The 22,386-nt window shown below is 37.5% G+C and overlaps 1 protein-coding gene across 1 annotated transcript in view; it reads right to left on the reverse strand.

Moving 5' to 3' along the window:
* CASD1 (CAS1 domain containing 1) overlaps positions 1-22,386 on the reverse strand; it is a 57,317-nt gene that overhangs the window by 27,415 nt on the left and 7,516 nt on the right. Inside the window, exons 2-5 of the mRNA XM_032305377.1 lie at positions 21,226-21,322; positions 20,533-20,653; positions 5,511-5,555; positions 4,433-4,495 (exon numbers count right to left, since the gene is read on the reverse strand). Coding sequence (XP_032161268.1) covers positions 4,433-4,495; positions 5,511-5,555; positions 20,533-20,653; positions 21,226-21,322 — 326 coding nt within the window. The remainder of the gene's footprint in view (positions 1-4,432; positions 4,496-5,510; positions 5,556-20,532; positions 20,654-21,225; positions 21,323-22,386) is intronic.

Raw genomic sequence — 22,386 nt, forward strand, 5'->3', positions numbered from 1 at the left:
AAAAAACCCATATAGGGAGAAATTTGGTAGAAATCCTCACCAAATGCAAATTGTCGTATTACTAATACTACCAATTATATAGTACTTAGTAGTTTATTAAGTTATCTTAAATTAGCTCATTTTAATATAGATTCTTGCCACTTGTGACATAGGGAAGAAGAAACACATATCTTATAAAATTAAGCATATAGACTAGAAAAATTTATAGGGTATTGCTGAGGCCTGGTAGGGACAAAGCCAAAACTTAGGTCTTGTGACTCCTGAAGTGTACTTTCCACAACATCTAAGACCTGATATTATAATCATGTGCACAAGGAACAATTAAAAAATAAGCAAGACATTTAATTAGAAAAAATCTGACTCATCCATAAAATAAAAACAACAGGTATTGTCTCTTTATAAAGGTAATACATGCTGGTGTAGAAGACTATGAAAGTGGAGAAACAGTAACAAAATTTCCTTCATAGATATTCTTAATTTCAGTCTAGTGTGCTTCACTTTAGACTGTTATTTTAGTGGAACTTTTCCTTTAGCTCTATATGACTCCCTTTCTCATTCCTCACACTGGTTATCCCAAATCTTATTTCCCTTCTACAGGTCCCTCTTGCTTTCCTTCTCACTTTTAATATAAAATTTAATCCTCAAACTTCCTAGAAAAAACAGAATTCATCTGGCTTGTGTGCTCTAGCCATCTTTCCTCCATTCTTATAACCTCACCAGCCTATCTTCTTGGACAACAGAATCAAGAAATATCTCCCTATTCCTCCTCATGGCTACTCCTTACTCTGTGTTTCTATAGTTCCCCTCTTTACACACAGGGCTATACCCATGAATGATCCATGTCCAACTTTCATCAATCTTGTCTTCATTCTCTAGTCTCTTTCATTCCCCCATCTATAAAATGCTAACTCATCTTTATCCTCAAAAACCTGTTCCTTCAACCCTGCCTCCTTCTCAAATCCTTCCCCCGCTTCACACCTTTAACCAACAGATTACATGGAAGAGCATTTTGCCCTTACTATGGTAATTTTTTTTTATCTCTCATTTATTTCTTAATTGGACCTGTTCTGATTTGGGGCTTGACCTTCCCATTAAGGAACTATAGATTACCACATTCTGTTAGCTTCATTCTACCCTCTAGTTCCTTAAGTGACACTTCTGACCGTCCACTTTTTAAAACTCCTTCCTCCCCTGTGTGTTACAATTATTCTTCTGCTTTTCCTCTTACTCCCTTTACTGCCCCTTCTCACAAGTTTCTGATCACCCATCATAAGCCCTCTTCTTTAGTCTCTAAAACCGCTGCCTATTCAATGTCTTCCATTCAAGTAACTTCAAGTATCACCTCACACTGTACCCAGATTCTCCAAATCCACCTGAGTAGCTCAGACTTAATGACTACCACCCACTTAGGGTATTAAATCTAAACTGTTGGCTTTTTTCACACAACTACCCCACTATATGCCATCATTTTCTTGTTTAAATCTTTCAGAGGTTCTCCATTACCCTCAAGAAAAATTCAATCCAATATTCTTATTTTTAGTAAATATACCACGAAGTATTTAAAGTAATCAAAAATTGATAGATAGATAAGGTGAATCTATACCACACCAAAGAGAGCTTAGGATATTATTCATGACCTAATATCTGCTTACCTCATTTCTTATCAACTCTCACCCCAGAGGAGGCACATGAAATTAATAGCCAAAACCAAACATAAATAAGGAGCACTTTGAATTCAAGCTCCATTCAGATTAAAACTGCTGGTAAGGTTCCCTGAATAGGTGGGGCACCTGGGTGGCTCAGTCAGTTGGGCCCCTGCCTTGGCTCGGGTCATGATCCCAGAGTCCTGGGATCGAGCCACGTGCCAGGCTCCCTGCTTACCGGGGAGCCTGCTTCTCCCTCTCTCCCCTGTTTGTGCTCGCTCTCTCTCTCAAAAAAAAAAAAAAAAAAAAAAAAAAAAAAGATTCCCTGACTAGGCTACACTCTATCTTCAGTATCTTTGGATATACTATTTCCTATGCATGAAACAACCCTCCTTTATCACACCAGGCCCTTACTCTCACCCCCCCCCTTTTTAAAGATTTTATTTATTTATGAGAGAGAGAGAGAGCATAAGCAAGTGGATTGGCAGGCATAGTGAGAGGGAGAAGCAAGTTTCCTCCTAAGCAGGATGTGAGGCACAATCCCAGGACCCTGTGATTACGACCTGAACCGAAGGCAGACACTTAACAGACTGAATCACCCATGCGACCCTGGACCCTCACCCTGAAGAGCACTTTATCCTAAAACCAGTTTTGAAAACTTAAAGTGAGTGCCTATTCTATATAATTGTCCTGCACCCTATTTTTCCCCTATCCTGGTACTTGTCACATCACTTTCCTAATTAACTCTATCTGTCACTCATCTGGAAGCTCTTTGAGGAAAGGAACTCTATTATGTTAACCAAGGTATCAGCAGTTTTTAGCCCAGTACCTAGATAATGGCTGGTGATTAATAAATATCTGTTGAATCATAGTAAAGTTGTCTAAATTTAACTTTGTTTTTATGCCTGTAGGCTTCAATAACCCTATTTTAGTTAATAAGTGTAGCTTTCTGGCCCCACAGTTCTTCTGGAAATATTATCTTCTCTGTAAAGCTTTCTTAAACCAGCACCTATACCTAACCAACCCCCATACTCAGTGCCCCTATCCATGGTGCTTTTATGGTCCTTTGTGCTCAATTCTGTAGTTACTCTTCATATTACCTTATTGTTATTCATCACAAAGTGACTATCTACTAGATACTGCAATACTAGATTCTTTGAGGGCGGAGACAAGAGGCTAATTTCTAGCCATACTCCTAATACCCAGTATAAAGCTACCAATACTACATAAATTATAAAAATATGGATCACTGTATTCTTAGGATCTAGCAGCTTACTACAAAAACTGCCAAAATAAATGTATTAATACATGCATACCTACATAATCTTTAAACAAATTAAATCAATCAGCTAATCAATCTTAGGTAAAGACACTGCCATCTCCCTAAATAAGCTGAATCTTTCCTTTCCCCCAATAGTCACATGGAGTTTTACAAGAGAAGTTAATGTTTCCAAAATCTAGTTTTAGCAAATTATAAGAACTGAAAATCTGGATACGCAATGTATCTGTACGTTAGTAAATTACAAACCTCTTCTGTTATTTTGCAGGACTTATACATTATACCACGCTGATGTTTATTTAACTGTGAATTTCTACCACTTTAATGGCTACACTTTAGGTCCAGTATAGCTATAAAACACATTTAAATCATTTGAAATATACACGTAACATTATTCTATACTTGTGCAATAAATGTATCAACAAAAACAAAATACAATTATGTGAGGCTGCAATTTATCAGAAAGTTGAATTCTAGAAGTTGTTTGCATGTTTTGTTTTTTGAAAACTTAAACACATTTTGTCAAAGACACAAAGTTAGAAATGTTGACTACAAAAGCTTGTTCAATGTATGAAGTGGCTGCCGTACTAAACATGTAATGTGAAAAGAAGCAAAAAAAAAAAAAAATACCATTGCAGCAGAAGTAATTAAGCAAAACAAGGTCAACAAAATTGAATATTGCTTTATCCATCCCGAATGCAAATATGCGTGGGAAAGAATACAGGTTTAATTAGAGGACAGCCCCAAAGCTACATGGAGACTACTGTGGAGATTCAAGAGTGGACTTGTGAGGAATTAGGGGTTTTCAAGGTTAATAGCATATTTGTCCTTATATCTTATTTATCTCCAAACATTATGAGCCAAAATACACCAGGCTCAACTCCTGGGTCACAAGTGTAATGATAAAAGGGAAAAAAACCAGGCTGTTTAACAAAAAATAGGTTCCTAAAGAACTGGGGCATGAGTCAAGAAGAAAGTGGGAAAACACTCAAAAGAATGTATGTTATGCTGGGAAGAGGCCCTGGGTTTGAATGAACTGAGCTACAGCAGTAACAGAAGATTCTGTCTGGAAAGTGTGGCATAAGCATAATGGCTGTAGGGTCAGAGTGGTAGCAGCAGAAGGCTTGGATTAAAACTCCCTCCTCTCAGTAAAGTGACAGGATCAATCTAGCACAATTCAGTTGCTACTAAGAAATCAGCATAGGGACACCTGGGTGGCTCAGCTGGTTAAGCATCTGCCTTCAGCTCAGGTCATGATCCCAGGGTCCTGGAGTCTAGTCCCACATCAGGCTCCTTGCTCAGCGTGGAGCCTGCTTCTTGCCTGCTGCTCCCTCTGCTTGTGCTCTCTTTCTCTCTCTAATATATAAATAAAATCTTAAAAAAAAAAAAGTCTACATAAAGTACAAAAGAGTGGGACAGGTGAGTAAGGGGGAGCAAAACAATGTGTGTTCATGAGCTTTTAATATTTGGTTGCTTAAAACCAGAAAGGCCTGTATTTTCAAATACACACCTCAGTCCACATTTTGATACACTGTTTCATAGAACCATTAACTTCTGGGTGCCACAGAAAATCCTAAAAAAAGAAACACGAGAAAAGAAAAAGTTAAAGAAATTTATATCCTCTATTCAAAATAAACAGGCACGGGTCTTACAGGGTACCTGATGTACACCATCACAGGTCCACGACACCTTCACTCCCCTCACTTTCCCAACGGTCTCATGACATTTTTTGTATCCACTTCTGCTTTCCTCTGAATTACTCTCTGTAGTAATCTTTTCAAAATCTAAATCTGATCTTGCCACATTCTTGCTTAAATATTCAAGGACTTTCAATGGCCCTCAGAATAAATTCCAAAGTTCTTAAAACTGCTAAGAAGGTGCAGGATCTGGCCTCTACCAAGACATTCTGCCTGCCTGTTCTCCTGCCACTCTCCCCCTCACACTAAGTGTCCTTTTGGTTCTCCTTCAGCTCCTAGGATGCTCTTTGTGCTTCTTTTTCTCCAGGACTTTGCATGTACTGTTCTGTCCACGATGCTCATAAAACTCTTCCGCTGAGCCTGACTTGCTCCTACGGATCCTTGAAGCTTCAGTTAAAACATCTCTTTCTCAAGGGAGAAACTTTTTAATTCCTTGTTTTGTACATTCCTAATGTCCTATTTTCTCCTTTTTACCACCTTACTCCACATTTAATGCATGTAGAGAACTATAAGGACTTGCAAAATCTATTAGGTCTAGGACATCTTTGTCTCGATCCCCACTGTATTCTCAGTACCTAGAAGTCACAGCAACTAGAAATTCAGAAAATTCACATATATTCTTTTACTGGTATTAATCCTGAACACCTACTGGTTTCAAATTAACATACAAAATTATTTTTTTTTCTGGATTAAAAAAAAATCTGAGAGACCAAATTTTCCATTTTATTATACAAAACAGTGCATCCATTTATTCAATCATTTTAGCTATTCTTATCTACTCTAAATACATTGAAATAAATTTAGTATACACAAAGCATTAGCTGATCTACAAATAAATTAACCAATGAATAGTTTTCACACAACATTTAGCTTACTATTACATGAACTTACCACTTTAACTGCTGCAATCTTGTCTTCAAAAGGAATGTTTCCATGCTGTCATTAAAAAAACACAGAACAGAGAAATAAATATTCATGTATAAATTAGTTTTATGTCAACAATTCTCCCTTTAGCTACTTTTGTTAATTTATGCACCACATCTCAATTAACTATATTCAACCTGAAGGGGAAAAGACCTGCATAGAATACCAAAAAATAAGTGATACCACGTTGTTTCTATGTGATTTTTAACACTTATGATATAATTCAAAGATAAAACCTCAACTACGAATAAGCAAACAAATATGTAAACATGCCTAATAAATTACCTTTCTGCCCAGAATGCCACATTCCAGTTTAGTCCTAGTATTATCTATGGCAGGGATGGTTTGCTCCTCTGCATTTCCTGAGTCCCATCTCAGTCCCCGACCCCCATCCCAGGCCCGACGCCCGTTAGAAAGAGCCACATGACTAGTTCTGGCCAATGTTATGTGCTTAGATGTGATGTGGGTCACCTTCCACTTCCCAGGGCAATTCTCTAGTCTCTGGCTTAACCTAATGCTGAGACTGCAGAGGCAGAATGTTTCAAATGGTAAAACTAGAAGAAAGTACAAATTCCAACAAGCAGGCATCCCTGATTGAGGAGATAGAGCAAAGCCTCCTGCCAGCCCACCTATTACATGCACCACTAAGTGAGAAAAGCATTTTGTAAGACTGTAGAGTGGTTTGTTCCTGCAGCAACAACTAGTCTGTTCTCACCAGTGTACTAGTACCAGCTCTGTCTGAACAGAAGCACACATCCAGGACTCTAGGTTATTTTGGGTTTCCAGTTGAAGACTGGACATAAGTGGTCCAATTGAAGAAAAAAAGTAAGGTTTGGAGACACCTTCTTGTAACCAAGCTGTTCCATACAAAGAATAGAAATCCTTTCAGAGTTAGAAATCCAGGGTGGGCTGGGGTGGAGGTAAAATAAAATAAAGAAGCTAATTCTCTTCCTAAAACAAAGGCTGAAATGTCTTCATTAATTTAAGCAGACAAATAGAGTTTATATTTATATCTCTGTGAACTAAAGCTTGCTTTTATCTGCAGGCTAACATTTAAAATTCAAGCATCATTTCCCAAAAGGACTCTTGGGACCAATGGTACTTTAAGGTGTGTTCTATGAAAGAGGTTCCTTGATCCCATATATCTTGGAAATACTGGTTTAGACAAAATCACACGTGTGTTTTCCTCCTACTATCCCATTCTGACCTTGTTGAGGTTTTTCTTCAGAGAAATAATATGTCATGAACTTTCTTTCTCCTCCTTTTGCAAAGCTCAGTTAATTCAACTCAATCTCTCTCTTTTTTCCTTTACCATTTTAATGGAACATTTGATATATACAAAAGAATGTGTCACAAATATAATCACAAAGCACAGTAAACAAATAAGCACTCATGAGCCCATGGCACAATTCAGAGCATTACCAAGACAGAGTGATCTACATGAACCTCTCCTTTTAATTCCTTGTTTCACCCAAGGGAACCACTACTTTGAAATTCGTTTATATTTTGCTTTCTCTTTTATCATATTGTTTTGTCACATGGATATACATCCTTAAATGATATATTGTTTCATGTAACTGGCTTGCTCTCCAACTTTTAATTTTGAAAAATGTCAAACTTAAAAATGTCAAACTGAGAGCAAAAATGACAAAATTATAATGAGCACCCCAATCACCCTTTATCAACTGTTTACATTTTCTGTACTAGGTTTTTTGTCTTTCTCTGCAGAGACATATACATTGCTTCTCTCTTATTGAACCATATGAAAGTAAACTACAGACATAGCATTTCACCTTTAAAGATTTTTTTTTAATTTTAATTTTTATTTATTTGACAGAAATCACAAGTAGGCAGAGAGGAAGGCAGAGAAAGAGAGAGAGGAAGGGAAGCAGGCTCCTTGCTGAGCAGAGAGCCCGATGTGGGGCTTCATCCCAGGACCCTGGGATCATGACCTGAGCCAAAGGCAGAGGCTTTAACCCACTGAGCCACCCAGGTGCCCCAGCATTTCACCTTTAAATACATAAAGCATGCATTTCCTAAGAACATAAATATTCTCTTATATAACCACAATACTATACTCCCACCTAAGAAACTCGACATTGATAAAATATTAATATATGGTCCACATTCAAATTTCCCTAATTTCATAATAATGTTCTCTCTACCACTCTTCTATTTTAATCTAGAATTCAATTAAAATAAGGTATTTAGTTATCATGTCTCTTTAATCATTTATAATCTAGAGCAACTCCTGGCCTTTTAAAACCTTCCTACATTGAGTGGAGGGCAAGCAAGATGGTGGAGGAGTAGGAGACCTAAATTTTGTCTGGTTCCAATTTTCAACCAGATAGTTATCAAACTATTCTGAACACCTACAAACTCAACAGGAGATCAAAGAAAAGAATAGGAGCAATTCTAGGAACGGAAAAGCAACCACTTTCTGGAAGACAGGACATGTGAAGAAGTGGATCTGAGGTGATATACGGGAAGACAGACTGCGGGGAAGGGAGTCTCCAGTCAGCTGACTCCCAGCAAGTGATAGAGCAGTGGAGCACAAAAGTAGAACTTTTAGAAGTCTGCTCTAGTGAGGGATGTCACTTTAGTGGCTAAGCTGGGGATGGAAACATTGTGGGGAAAGTATGGTCTCAGGTCCTCAGTGTCACAGAAAGACCATGGTGCCTAAGTGTGGCAGAGCTCCCGGGGATCAGAGCCAGGAAGCTAGATGCAGAGACGGAGCCGAGGAGTGGGCTCTCAGCTCAGAGTTGCCATAAACTGTGATCTGTGGCTCAGTCGTGACACTACTCATCAAGCAGGGACCCCACAAGTGGCAGACCCGGGAAGATACCCTCCTTCCTCATCTGGGAGGAGTGGCTCAGGAGTGTGTTGCAGGAATCTGCTGGGTTTGGAGATTCCAAATGGGGCTGTGCATCAGAGATAGAAACGCTTGGTCACAGGCTGGGTGAGCACGAACAGCAGCCAGAGACCAGGGAGACAGGAGTGATTGACTGCTTTTCTCTAAGGTTGCATTAAGGAGCAGGGCCCTGAGTTCTCGTTTCCTCCAGGGCTGGAGATTGGGAGGCCGCTATCTTCATTCTCATTCTCCACTGTTGTGTGGAAAGGCTTCAGGGAACAAAAGCTCCCGAGAGCAAACCTGAGCAGATTGCTTAGCCTGGCCCCTGGCAAGTACGATGCAATACTACTATCCAGCTAGGCAGTCACTGAAAATAGGAGGAGAGATAAAAAGCTTCTAGGACAAACAGAATCTAAAATAATTTGCAATCACTAAACCAGCCCTACAAAAACTGCTGAAAGGAGTCCTCTAAGCAAAGAGAGAGCCTATAGGTAACATAGACCAGAAAGGAACAGAGACAATATATAGTACACACACACAGTCACCTTATAGGGAATACAGTGGCACTAAATTTGTATTTTTCAGTAGTTACCCAGAAGGTAAATGGGCTGAATATCCTAATCAGAAGACACAGGGTATCAAATTGCATAAAAACACAAGACCCATTGATATGCTATCTGCAAGAGACTCATTTTATACCCAAAGACACCTCCAGATTGAAAGTGAGGGGGAAGAAAACAATTTACCATGCTAATGGACATCAAAGGAAAGCTGGCATGGCAATCCTTACATCACACAAATTAGATTTTAAATCAAAGACTATAATAAGAGATGACGAAGGATACTATATAATAATTAATGGGTCTATCCAACAAGATCTAACAGTTGTAAATATTTAGGCCCTTAACGTGGAGCAGCCAACTATATAAGCCAATTAATAACAAAATCAAAGAAACACATCGACAGTAATACAATAATAGTAGGGGACTTTTAACACTGCCCTTACTGAAATGGACAGATCATCTAAGCAAAAGATCAACAAAGAAATAAGGGCTTTAAATGACACACAGGACCAGATGGACTTCACAGATATATTCAGAATATTCCATCCCGAAGTAACAGAATACACATTCTTCCCTGGTGCATATGGAACATTCTCCTGAGTAGATCACATCCTGGGTCACACATCAGATCTCAACTGGTACCAAAATATGCAGGATCATTCCCTGCATATTTTCAGACCACACTGCTTTGAAACTTGAACTCAAACTTGAACAAGAGGAAGGTTGGAAAGAACTCAAATACATGGAGGCTAAAGAGCATCCTACTAAAGAATGAATGGGCCAACCAGGAAATTAAAAAAGAATTTTAAAAATTCATGGAAACAAATGGAAATGAAAACAACTGTTCAAAATCTTTGTGATGCAGCAAAGGCAGTCCTAAGAGGAAAGTATGTAGCATTACCAGCCTTTCTCAAAAAACAAGAATGGTCTCAAATACACAACCTAACCCTACAATTAAAGGAGCTGGAGAAAGAACAGCAAATAAAGCCTAAACCCAGCAAGAGAAGGGAAATAAAAAAGATTAGATCAAAAATCAATGAAAGAGAAACCAAAAAAAAAGTAGAACAGATCAACGAAACTAGGAGCTGATTCTTTGAAAGAATTACTAAGATTGATAAACGCCTGGCCAAATTTATCAAAAAGAGAAAGGACTTAATAAATAAAATCATGAATAAAAGAGATCACAACCAACACTGAAGAAATACAAACAATATATGAGAACATATTATGAGCAACTCTATGCCAACAAATTAGAAAATCTGGAAGAAATAGATGCATTTCTAGAGATGTATAAACTCCGAAAACTGAACCAGGAAGAAATACCTAAACAGATCCATAACCAGCAAGGAAACTGAAGCAGTAATCAAAAAATCTCCCAACAAACAAGAGCCCAGGGCCAGGTGGCTTCCTAGGGGAATTCCACTGAACATTTAAAGAAGAATTAATACTCATTCTTCTGAAACTGTTCCAAAAAAATAGAAATAGAAGTAAAACTTCCAGACACATTTTATGAAGCCAGCATGACCTTGATCCCAAAACCAGACAAAGACCCCCACCAAGAAGAATTACACATCAATGTCCCTGATGAACATGGATGTAAAAATTCTCACCAAGATACTAGCCAATAGGATCCATCAGTACATTAAATGGATTTATTCACCAAGACCAAGTGGGATTTATTCCTGGGATGCAAGGGTAGTTCAACACCTGCAAATCAATGTGATACACTACATTAATAAAAGAAAGGACAAGAACCGTATGATCTTCTCAATAGATGCAGAAAAATTATTTGACAAAGTACAGTATCCTTTCTTGATTAAAACTCTTCACAGGGGTGCATGGGTGGCTCAGTGGGTTAAGCTTCTGCCTTTGGCTTGGGTCATGATCCCAGGGACCTGGGATCGAGCCCCACATTGGGCTCTCTGCTCAGCGGGGAGCCTGCTTCCTCCTCTCTCTCTCTCTCTCTCTCTCTCTCTGCCTCTCTGCCTACTTGTGATCTCTGTCTGTCAAATAAGTGGATAAAATCTTTAAAAACAAAAACAAAAACAAAAACTCTTCACAGTGTAGGGATTGAGGGTACATCCCTCAGTATCATAAAAGCCATCTACGAAAAGCGCACAATGGATATCCTTCTCAATGGAGAAAAACTGAGAGCTTTTCCCCTAAGGTCAGGAACATGGCAGGGCTGTCCACAATCACGACTGCTCTTCAACATAGTACTACAAGTCCTAGCCTCGGCAATCAGACAACAAAAAGATATAAAAGGCATCCAAATTGGCAAAGAAGAAAGCAAACTCTCACTCTTTGCAGGTGATATGATACTTTATGTGGAAAATCCAAAAGACTCTATCCCAAAACTGCTAGAACTCATATAGGAATACAGTAAGGTGAAAGGATATAAAATCAATGCACAGAAATCAGTTGCATTTCTATACACCAACGGAGAGACAGAAGAAAGAGAAATTAAGAAGTCAATCCCATTTACAATTGCACCCAAAACCATAAGATACCTAAGAATAAATCTAACCAAAGAGGCAAAGTATCCATACTCAGAAAACTATAGAATACTCATGAAAGAACTGAAAGACACAAAGCAATGGAAAAGCATTCCATGTCCACAGATTGGAAGAACAAATATTGTGAAAATGTCTATGCTACCTAGAGCAATCTACACATTCAATGCAATCCCTATCAAAATACCATCAACTTCTTTCACAGAAATGGAACAAATAATCCTAAAACGTGTATGGAACCAGAAAGGACCCCGCATAGCCAGATGAATATTGAAAAAGAAAAGCAAAGCTGATGGCATCACAATTCTGTACTTCAAGCTCTATTACAAAGCTGTAATCATCAAGACAGTATGGTACCAGCAGAAAAACAAACACATAGATCAATGGAATAGAGAGCCCAGAAATGGACCCTCAACCCTATGGTCAACTAATCTTCGACAAAGCAGGAAAAAAATGTCCAATGGGAAAAAACAAAACAAAACAAAACACAAAACTGTCTTTTCAGCAAATGGTGTTGGGATAATTGGACAGCCACATGCAGAAGAATGAAAATGGACCATTTCCTGACACCACACACAAAAACAGACTCAAAATAGATAAAAGACATAAATGTGAGACAGGAATCCATTAAAATCCTTAAGGAGAACACAGGCAGCAACATCTTTGACCTCAGCCACAGCTAATTCTTCCTAGAAACATCACCAAAGGCAAGAGAAACGAGGGCAAAAATGAATTACTGGGACTTCAAGATCAAAAGCTTTGCACAGCAAAGGAAACAGTCAACAAAACCAGAAGACAAATGACAGAATGGGAGAAGGTATTTGCAAATGACATATCAGATAAGGGGCTAGTATCCAAAATCTATAAAGAATTCACCAAACTCAACACCCAAAGAACAAATAATCCAGTCAAGAAATAGGCAGAAGAAATGAACAGACATTTCTATAAAGAGGACAGCCAAATGATCAGCAGACACATGAAAAAGTGTTCAACATCACTCAGCATCATGGAAATACAAATCAAAACCACAATGAGATACCACCTCATACCAGTTAGAATGGCTAAAACTAACAAGTCAGAAAACAACAGATGTTAGCAAAGATGCGAAAAAGGGGAACCCTCCTACACTCTTGGTGGGAATGCAAGCTGGTGCAGCCACCCTGTAAAAGCATATGGAGGTTCCTCAAAAAGTTAAAAACAGAGCTACCCTATGACCCAGCAATTACACTTACTGGGTATTTACCCCAAAGGTACAAATGAGGTGACCCGAGGGGGCATATGAACCCCAATGTTTATAGCAGGAATGTCCATAATAGCCAAACTATGGAAACAGGTTAGATGTCCATAGACAGATGAATGGATAAAGATAAAAATAAGAAACTGAGCCTGGGTGGCTGAGTTGGTTAAGCAACTGCCTTCGCCTCAGGTCATGATCCTGGAGGCCCAGGACCAAGTCCCACATCGGGCTCCCTGCTGGGTGGGGAGTCTGCTCTCCCTTTGACCTCTCCACTCTCTCTCTCTCAAATAAATAAGTAAAATTTAAAAAAATCTATATATAATGGAATATTATGCAGCCATAAAAATGAAATCTCGCTGTTTGCAACGATGTGGATGGAATTAGAGGGTATTATGCTAAGCAAAATAAGTCAACCAGAGAAAGACTATCAAATGATCTCTCTAATCTGTGGAGTTTGAGAAACAAGTCAGAGGATCACAGAGGAAAAGAAGAAAAAATGAAATAAGACAAAACCAGAGAGGGAGACAAACCATAAGAGACTCTTAATCTCAGGAAACTAACTGAGGGTGGCTAGAAGTGGAGGGTGATGGGAGAGAGAGGGAGGCTGGGTGATGGACACTGGGGAGGGTATGTGCTATGGTGAGTGCTGTGAATTGTGTAAGACTGATGAATCAGAGTCCGGTGCCCGAAACAAATAATACATTTTATGTTAATAAAAAAAATAAAACCCTTGTACATCAATTTATTGTATTTATATATATCAAATATTACGTTTATTATTTTTGTAGAGTCTAGGCCAGTTACTACAATGCACCAAATCTAGATTATAAACAGCACTGATAGTTACCTTCCTGTATATGTTTCTTAATAAACGAATAATAAGAGTTTCCCTAATAATAGTTCTATAGGTTCACAGGCTATACAAATGTACACCCTCACATGATAATGGATGTTATTTTCTGAAGTGTTTCTAACAATTTATACTTTCACCAGCAGTTTGAGATACAGAAGCTTTAATAAATCTTGACAGACTTCATATTTTTTGCCACTGTAAAATTTAATTTCTGTCACTAAAGTAGGTATATAATGGTATCTTACTATGGTCTTCATTCGAAATTCCCAAATTAGAAAGGTTTAAACACCTTTCAGATTTACACTAGGATTTATGTTTCCTCTTCTTTGAGATGCCTGGTCATGCTTTTCTTCTTTTGTTTTCTACTGAATTGTCTTCTTCTTCTTTTTTTTTTTTTTTTCTGAATCCTTGTATGTCTTGGATGTATATTATAAATATTTTCTAGTTCATAGCTTGCTTTTTCTTCTATAAGGTATCTTTTTTTTTTTTAAGATTTTATTTATTTATTTGACAGATCACAAGTAGGCAGAGAGGCAGACAAAGTGAGATGGGGAAGCAGAGAGCCTGATGTAGGGCTCCATCCCAGGACCCTGGGATCATGACCTGAGCTGAAGACAGAGGCTTTAACCCACTGAGCCACCCAGGCACCCCTGAAAGGTATCTTTTGATGAACAGATTCTCTTAATCATAAGGTATGGGAATTTATCCATCTTTCATTTTATGGTTAGACTTTTTATTTCTTTTTTTTTTAATTTTTTATTTTCAGCATAACAGTATTCATTATTTTTTCACCACTCCCAGTGCTCCATGCAATCCGTGCCCTCTATAATACCCACCACCTGGTACCCCAACCTCCCACCTCCCGCCCCTTCAAAACACTCAGATTGTTTTTCAGAGTCCATAGTCTCTCATGGTTCACCTCCCCTTCCAATTTCCCCCAACTCCCTTCTCCTCTCTAACCCCCATGTCCTCCATGCTATTTGTTATACTCCACAAATAAGTGAAACCATATGATAATTGACTCTCTCTGCTTGACTTATTTCACTCAGCATAATCTCTTCCAGTCCTGTCCATGTTGCTACAAAAGTTGGGTATTCGTCCTTTCTGATGGAGGCATAATACTCCATAATGTATATGGACCACATCTTCCTTATCCATTCGTCCGTTGAAGGGCATCTTGGTTCTTTCCACAGTTTGGTGACCGTGGCCATTGCTGCTATAAACATTGGGGTACAGATGGCCCTTCTTTTCACTACATCTATATCTTTGGGGTAAATACCCAGTAGTGCAATGGCAGGGTCATAGGGAAGTTCTATTTTTAATTTCTTGAGGAATCTCCACACTGTTCTCCAAAGAGGCTGCACCAACTTGCATTCCCACCAACATTGTAAGAGGGTTCCCCTTTCTCCACATCCTCTCCAACACACGTTGTTTCCTGTCTTGCTAATTTTGGCCATTCTAACTAGTGTAAGGTGATATCTCAATGTAGTTTTAATTTGAATCTCCCTGATGGCTAGTGATGATGAACATTTTTTCATGTGTCTGATAGCCATTTGTATGTCTTTATTGGAGAAGTGTCTGTCCATATCTTCTGCCCATTTTTTTATATGATTGTCTGTTTTGTGTGTGTTGAGTTTGAGGAGTTCATTATAGATCCTTTTGTCTGTACTGTCATTTGCAAATATCTTCTCCCATTCTGTGGGTTGCCTCTTTGTTTTGTTGACTGTTTCCTTTGCTGTGCAGAAGCTTTTGATTTTGATGAAGTCCCAAAAGTTCATCTTCGCCTTTGTTTCCTTTGCCTTTGGAGACATATCTTGAAAGAAGTTGCTGTGGCTGATATCGAAGAGATTACTGCCTATGTTCTCCTCTAGGATTCTGATGGATTCCTGTCTCACATTGAGGTCTTTTATCCATTTTGAGTTTATCTTTGTGTACGGTGTAAGAGAATGGTTCAGTTTCATTCTTCTACACATAGCTGCCCAGTTTTCCCAGCACCATTTATTGAAGAGACTGTCTTTTTTCCACTGTATATTTTTTCCTGTTTTGTCGCAGATTACTTGACCATAGAGTTGAGGGTCCATATCTGGGCTCTCTACACTGTTCCACTGGTCTATGTGTCTGTTTTTATGCCAGTACCATGCTGTCTTGGTGATCACAACTTTGTAGCAAAGCTTGAAGCATCCCTAACATGATACTCCCTGTTTTATTTTTGTTTTTCAACATTTCCTTAGCGATTCGGGGTCTCTTCTGATTCCATACAAATTTTAGGATTATCTGCTCCAGCTCTTTGAAGAATACGGGTGGAATTTTGATCGGAATAGCATTAAAAGTATAGATTGCTCTAGGCAGTATAGACATTTTAACAATGCTTATTCTTCTGATCCAAGTGCAGGGAATGGTCTTCCATCTTTTTGTGTCTTCTTCAATTTCCTTTATGAGTGTTCTGTAGTTCCTCAAGTACAGATCCTTTACCTCTTTGGTTAGGTTTATTCCCAGGTATCTTATGGTTCTTGGTGCTATAGTAGATGGAATCGATTCTCTAATTTCCCTTTCTGTATTTTCATTATTAGTGTATAAGAAAGCCACTGATTTCTGTACATTGACTTTGTATCCTGCCACGTTGCTCAACTGTTGTATGAGTTCTAGTAGTTTTGGGGTGGAGTCTTTTGGGTTTTCCATATAAAGAATCATGTCATCTGCAAAGAGAGAGAGTTTGACTTCTTCATTACCAATTTGGATACTTTTTTTTTCTCTTTGTTGTCTGATTGCTGTTGCTAGGACTTCTAATACTATGCTGAACAAGAGTGGTGAGAGTGGGCATCCTTGTCGTGTTCCTGATCTCAACGGGAAGGCTGTAGGCTTTTTCCCACTGAGGATGATATTTGCTGTGGGTCTTTCATAGATTTGATGAAGTTCAGGAATGTTCCCTCTATTCCTATACTTTGAAGCGTTTTAATCAGGAACGGATGCTGGATTTTGTCAAATGCTTTTTCTGCATCAATTGAGAGGACCATGTGGTTCTTCTCTCTTCTCTTATTAATCTGTTCTATCACATTGATTGATTTGCGAATGTTGAACCATCCTTGTAGCCCAGGGATGAATCCCACCTGGTCATGGTGGATAAATCTTTTTAATATGCTGTTGGATCCTGTTTGCTAGGATCTTGTTGAGAATCTTAGCATCCATATTCATCAGTGATATTGGTCTGAAATTCTCCTTTTTGGTAGGGTCTTTGCCTGGTTTGGGGATCAGGGTAATGCTGGCTTCATAGAAAGAGTCAGGAAGTTTTCCTTCTGCTTCAATTTCTTGAAACAGCTTCAGGAGAATAGGTTTTATTTCTTCTTTGACAGTTTGGTAGAATTCCCCAGGGAATCCATCAGGTCCTGGGCTCTTGTTTTTTGGGAGGTTTTTGATATGATATTGGTCTATTCAGGAGGATCTGTCAACTCTTCACTGTAATTATATTAATTTTGCTTTATACACTTTAAGGTTAATTTATTTCATGCCCACGAGTTTAAAATCTTAGTGACTTGAAACTTTTGTCATTAAAAAGTATCTGTATCCTTAACACTTTGCGTTACAATCTATTGTCTTACATTAATATGCCTTATCTTTCTTTAGTATTTGTCTAGTAAATCTTTTCTCATTTTAAATTAAAACCTTCCATAGTTTTTTGTTTTAGATATGTCTTTTTAAGCAGCTGAAAGTTCTTTTTAAAGCCAATCAGAAAATCTGTTTACTTGACAAGTTTAGACTACTTGCATTTATTTTGATTATAAATGTTTTTATCATTGCACTTTTTGATTTCTATCTCCCTCACACATTTTTATAATATATGTGGAATATATATAAAAAGTGATTTTTACATGTACATATATGGTTTTGTATAGGTAGATACGAACACGTGTATGAGCATATACATGTGTGTGCATGTTATGTATGTGTGGGACATATATTTGGCATTAGAGGAGTTTGGTTTTAATTTTTTTCTTCTTCTGTTTGGAATTCATACACCCTAATTCTATCCTTTTAGCTCTTGCTCTTGATATTTTACTATCATCTTTAACTTAAGTTCTAAAGTAAGATAATACCTAAAAGAATAAAGAGGAACTTCAGAAAACTTTGTGATCATATCCCTCTGAACTTACATGCTATTATTAGCCAGTTCTTTAATACTGTCTTTTTATAAAGTGTAAAAAGATATCATTTTATACACTTTCGATTTACATACCTCCTTAGGATTTTCTCTAACCATTGCTTTTTATATTTCAGATCATTTTTTCTGAATTATTTCCCTTCTTCCATTTATGCTTTAGAAAATCCTTTATTATAAATCTATACAGCAGTAAACCCTTACTGCTTTTGTTTATCTGAAAATGTTCTAAATTTTGAGAATAGACATTTGTATGCTAGGTACACAATTCTAGATTGAAATTTCCTTTGTCTTAGAAGTTTAAAGTTACTATTGTAGTGTCCTCTGGCTTCCAATATTACCACTGAGAAATCTGCTGGCCCAAAGCTTTGCCTTCTACATACAAAGCATTGCAGCCTTTGGCATCTGTCTTCAGGGCAGCCTGAACCTCCACTGAGTGCTATTATTGTTCCCGTCTCTGGTTTTGACTCATGGTTTGTTCCTTTTCTGGGGAGTGTCTCCCATTTCCTCAAAGTCTAGAAATACATCAACAAGTATATATTTTTTAATCTAGGATCTAGCTGATTTGAGGTCAAGGGGCCCCCAGAGTATCTAGTTTGCACTCTGGCTGAAAGCAACACAAACAGAGCTTTTCTTGTTTGTTTGTTTGTCTGATTTACTGCAAGACTTCTCAAGTTTTTAATATCCCAGCCTAAAGTAAAACCATCTAAAAGGGAGATATGATGTCCAGCTCTGCCCAAATTTATTTGACCAGAGCTTTTTGTAGAACTAGTCTTCCACAAAATGGAATTTGAGAAAAGAGTCCTGTTCTACAGCTTTTTTTTTTTTTTTTTGCCTCAACACGGAGAAGAAAAATTCAAATGAATTATCTTCAATACTCCTACTCTTCCCAAAGAAACCCATACCAAGGCTAAAATAATAATAATCAGCCTCTCCAATATGCCAGGTTTTGTAAGACACAAGAAATGTATTTTAAAAATAATAAAGATAATTCACAATCTCTGTCTTCAAGGTGTTCAGACAAGGGAACTAAGTAAAATACATTTTGGCAAATGTTCCATCAGCAGTTTGAACTAGTTTCTCAGCAACTGTCTCTCTTAGACTATGACAAACTGTCTTTGTTTCTTTTTTAAATGCACACAAATTTAAATGTATCTTGTTTGATAATTGTGGGTTAACTGAGCACCTCTAGAAAATAAAGACTGGAAACCTTGTGTTATAACCAGGGTTCTGAAACAATGTACCATATTGTACCTACTTTTGGCTGTAAACTAAATCATAGTTTTTTTAACTAACTGCTGCCAAATCCATTATTCTAATTTTCAGAAATTCATACTAGCCTAGAAATATTAAAACTGCTTCTTTGAAGTTAGAAATCTCTCTACTTTTTACAAGTTCACTGAAAGTATTTTACTTTAAAACTGTGATAATCTCATATCATTAAATAGTTTAAATCTTTCTGTATAATTTTGTGTATATAAATACAAATGAAAAATACAATTACAGATATCAAAATAAATGAATAGTGGACTTTATCACTTACCCTTGTTCAAATTTAGAATCTATACTACCCTTTCCTAGCGGACAGAATCTTGAATAGCCAATGGACTCTTCTCACAGGAATAGTTCCCAAGGATGTAGTGACTATGTTGACTAGATACATACTTAGCTGGGAAGTCCCTCATTTTTCAACTCCTTACCACAGGGGAAATTGAGGGGAACAAGCAGATTTTCATCATAAAATCATTACCTATTCCCCCATACAATTCTAAACTTTCTTGTATTTTACTTTTCTCTCCCTGCTATCACCCACTCCCAATCATCCACAGTTGAAGACAGGGACTGGAATTTTGGATCACTTAAAAATGTATAAAAAGAAAGACAGGATGAGGTAATCCACAAAATATTAACTAATCAACAAATTAACAAATATATGTAGGGAGATCCATTCTTGTTAGTTTTCAAAGACAGATACATTTTTAAAATCAGAAATTTTCTATAAAAAGAGCAGAAATTTGTCGCATTGTTGTTTTATGTATACAGTATAATTGCCCAGTGCCAGCAAAGCTGCAGAAAATTAGGTCCTGATGGACATTGCTAATAGCAGTGTAAATTAAAATAGTTTAGCGCTTTAATCAGTAGTTTAAAAAATGTTTGTATTCTTTAACCTAATATTTGCATTACAGAGATTCAATTCTAAAGAAATAATCTAAAAAGCAGAGTTTTCATGCAGAAATGTAATCAAGAATGTCCTTTTTTTAAATTGTAAAATTAAGAAAAAATAGAAAATTACAAAAAGAAAAGAAAATTATATAAAATTATACATATATCCACTCAATAACACATTGCCATTATGAAGATACTTATATTGATTATATAATAATACGGTGAATTATGGTAAGTGGTGGGGAAAGAAGCAAGACATAAATTGTACATGCTAAAAGATTACAAGATTATTATCACTTTTTTAAGTGATTAAAAAGAAATATGGCAAAATATGAAAAGAAGAATGAGGGATATTTGCTCTTAGTGTTCTAAGGAATTCTAAAATGTTTTTCTACTGAAAGAACTTACTATTTCTAAAAATTAGTAGTTTATGGTATAAAAGGTTTACCAATACCTTATCCACCACTTCTTCTTGTGTTCTCCATATGTTCCCCATAATGGCTACCATCCCTTTTTCCCTCTACCTTTCCCAAAACCAAAGTAAAACTTTTATAGTTCTCTTTGTTAATGTGGAGAGGCATATTCCTCCTATAACTACCCAGTTAGTTAACTTCTAAAACAATAACCTAATGGAGAGAATAGGTAAGTTTTACCTTATTTCCTTCTTCTTTGAATTGGGGATTGATTATTTTTACGAAAGAATAAAACAGCTGACGAATTCTTGAATCGCCAATAAATGCAATATGTTTATCTACAAGACAGTTCTTTGCTTCACTGAAATCAACAAAGAAACATTAATTGCAGTAATAAAATCAGCATGTTGGCATTTCAAAGCACATAGTTTGTGAAGAAAGTAGTACAGGATTATCATACACACACTTATGTTGCTTTAGAGATAGGTGGCCCGGTTTGTTTAACCAACCAGCCTGTGGACGATAAACTAACTCTACAATGATCAATAATTACAACCCTCATTTATTAAGTGTTTAAGAGGCACTCTAAGTGTATCAAGTGCTTTATATCTGTCATCTCAGAATAACTCCATGAGGTAGATATTCAAGCCCTAAAGCTACAGTCCTTCACTCACAGGCTACTTACTGCCTTGGGCCTGATTCTCTCTCACCCGAGTTAAAGAAGCTTGGACAATTTATTTCCCTAATGCTTTGGCAGGAATCTTCATCTGGGCTTGCCCCCACCTCCCCTCCCACCCCCACTCTGTCAGCAATTCTCTACCATCATAGAGAAAAGTACCATATAGTATTTTCTTTGCTTCAGTAACCGCTCTCCACTAGATATTAAGACACATGCTAGAAAAGAAAACAAGCAACAAAATGAAGAAACCTTACCTGATTTTGTATTTATGCATCATACAACTGTGAGGTTGCCAAACTTTCTCTCCGAGAAATCTGCCACTTGAGAGAAGGTATTCACATGAATCATTGCCTGTAATGGTTCAACAAACAGTGTGGTAAACAATAGTCATATTTTTGTATGTTGATTATCTGACCTCACGTAAGCTCTCTGAGATGAAAAAATACAAAGTTTTCTATGCTTCACTATAGGTTCTAGGTGGATATTACTCATCCATGAGAAGCACAGTAAATATCAATACATTAATATTCAAGAGGATAAGAGCCACTAATGACAGATGCTTCACTGTAGAAGGGACTCCTAATTTTTAAATGCTATATTTTTAAATGCTATATTCAGAACTGCCTTCTGCTTCAGGTCTTTTTCTAGGGACATGATCTCAAACTAGTCCTTGTATCTGTTTACCACTCCTACTTGAAAAAGAAAAGTTTAAGGAATAAAAAAGAAGAAATGGATTCTTTAATTACTTTATTCAATTACTATAATGTATAATCCATTTGCACAACTGGAAAAGCAGTAATGAAGATATTTTATATAAACCTATTCCCTGGGGTGCCTGGGTGGCTCAGTGGGTTAAAGCTTCTGCCTTCGGCTCAGGTCATGATCCCAGTGTTCTAGGATAGAGCCCTGCATTGGGCTCTCTGCTCAGCGGGGAGCCTGCTTCCTCCTCCCTCTCTGCCTGCCTCTCTGCCTCCTTGTGATCTCTGTCTGTCAAATAAATAAATAAATAAATCTTTAAAAAGAAAAACAAAAAAACAAAAAAACCATCTATTCCCTGATTTTCACAACTTCCCCGTGAGGAAGTATGCTAGCCCTATTCTGTAAATGTGCAAACAGAAGATTTATTTAAGAAGTTCCTATTGGGGGCGCCGGGGTGGCTCAGTGGGTTAGGGCCTCTGCCTTCGGCTCCGGTCATGATCCCAGGGTCCTGGGACTGAGCCCCACAGAGGGCTGCCTGCTCAGTGGGGAGCCTGCTTCCTCCTCTCCCTCTCTGCCTGCCTCTCAGCCTACTTGTGATCTCTGTCAAATAAATAAATAAAATGTTTAAAAAGAAAAAATAAAAGAAGTTCCTATTGAGCTTACCAAAATTTTACCCTGTTATAATTTACAAAGATAAGACTTAGAACTATGTCAGC

This window comes from Mustela erminea, chromosome 11, assembly GCF_009829155.1.
Source record: "Mustela erminea isolate mMusErm1 chromosome 11, mMusErm1.Pri, whole genome shotgun sequence".
Lineage (NCBI taxonomy): Eukaryota > Metazoa > Chordata > Mammalia > Carnivora > Mustelidae > Mustela > Mustela erminea.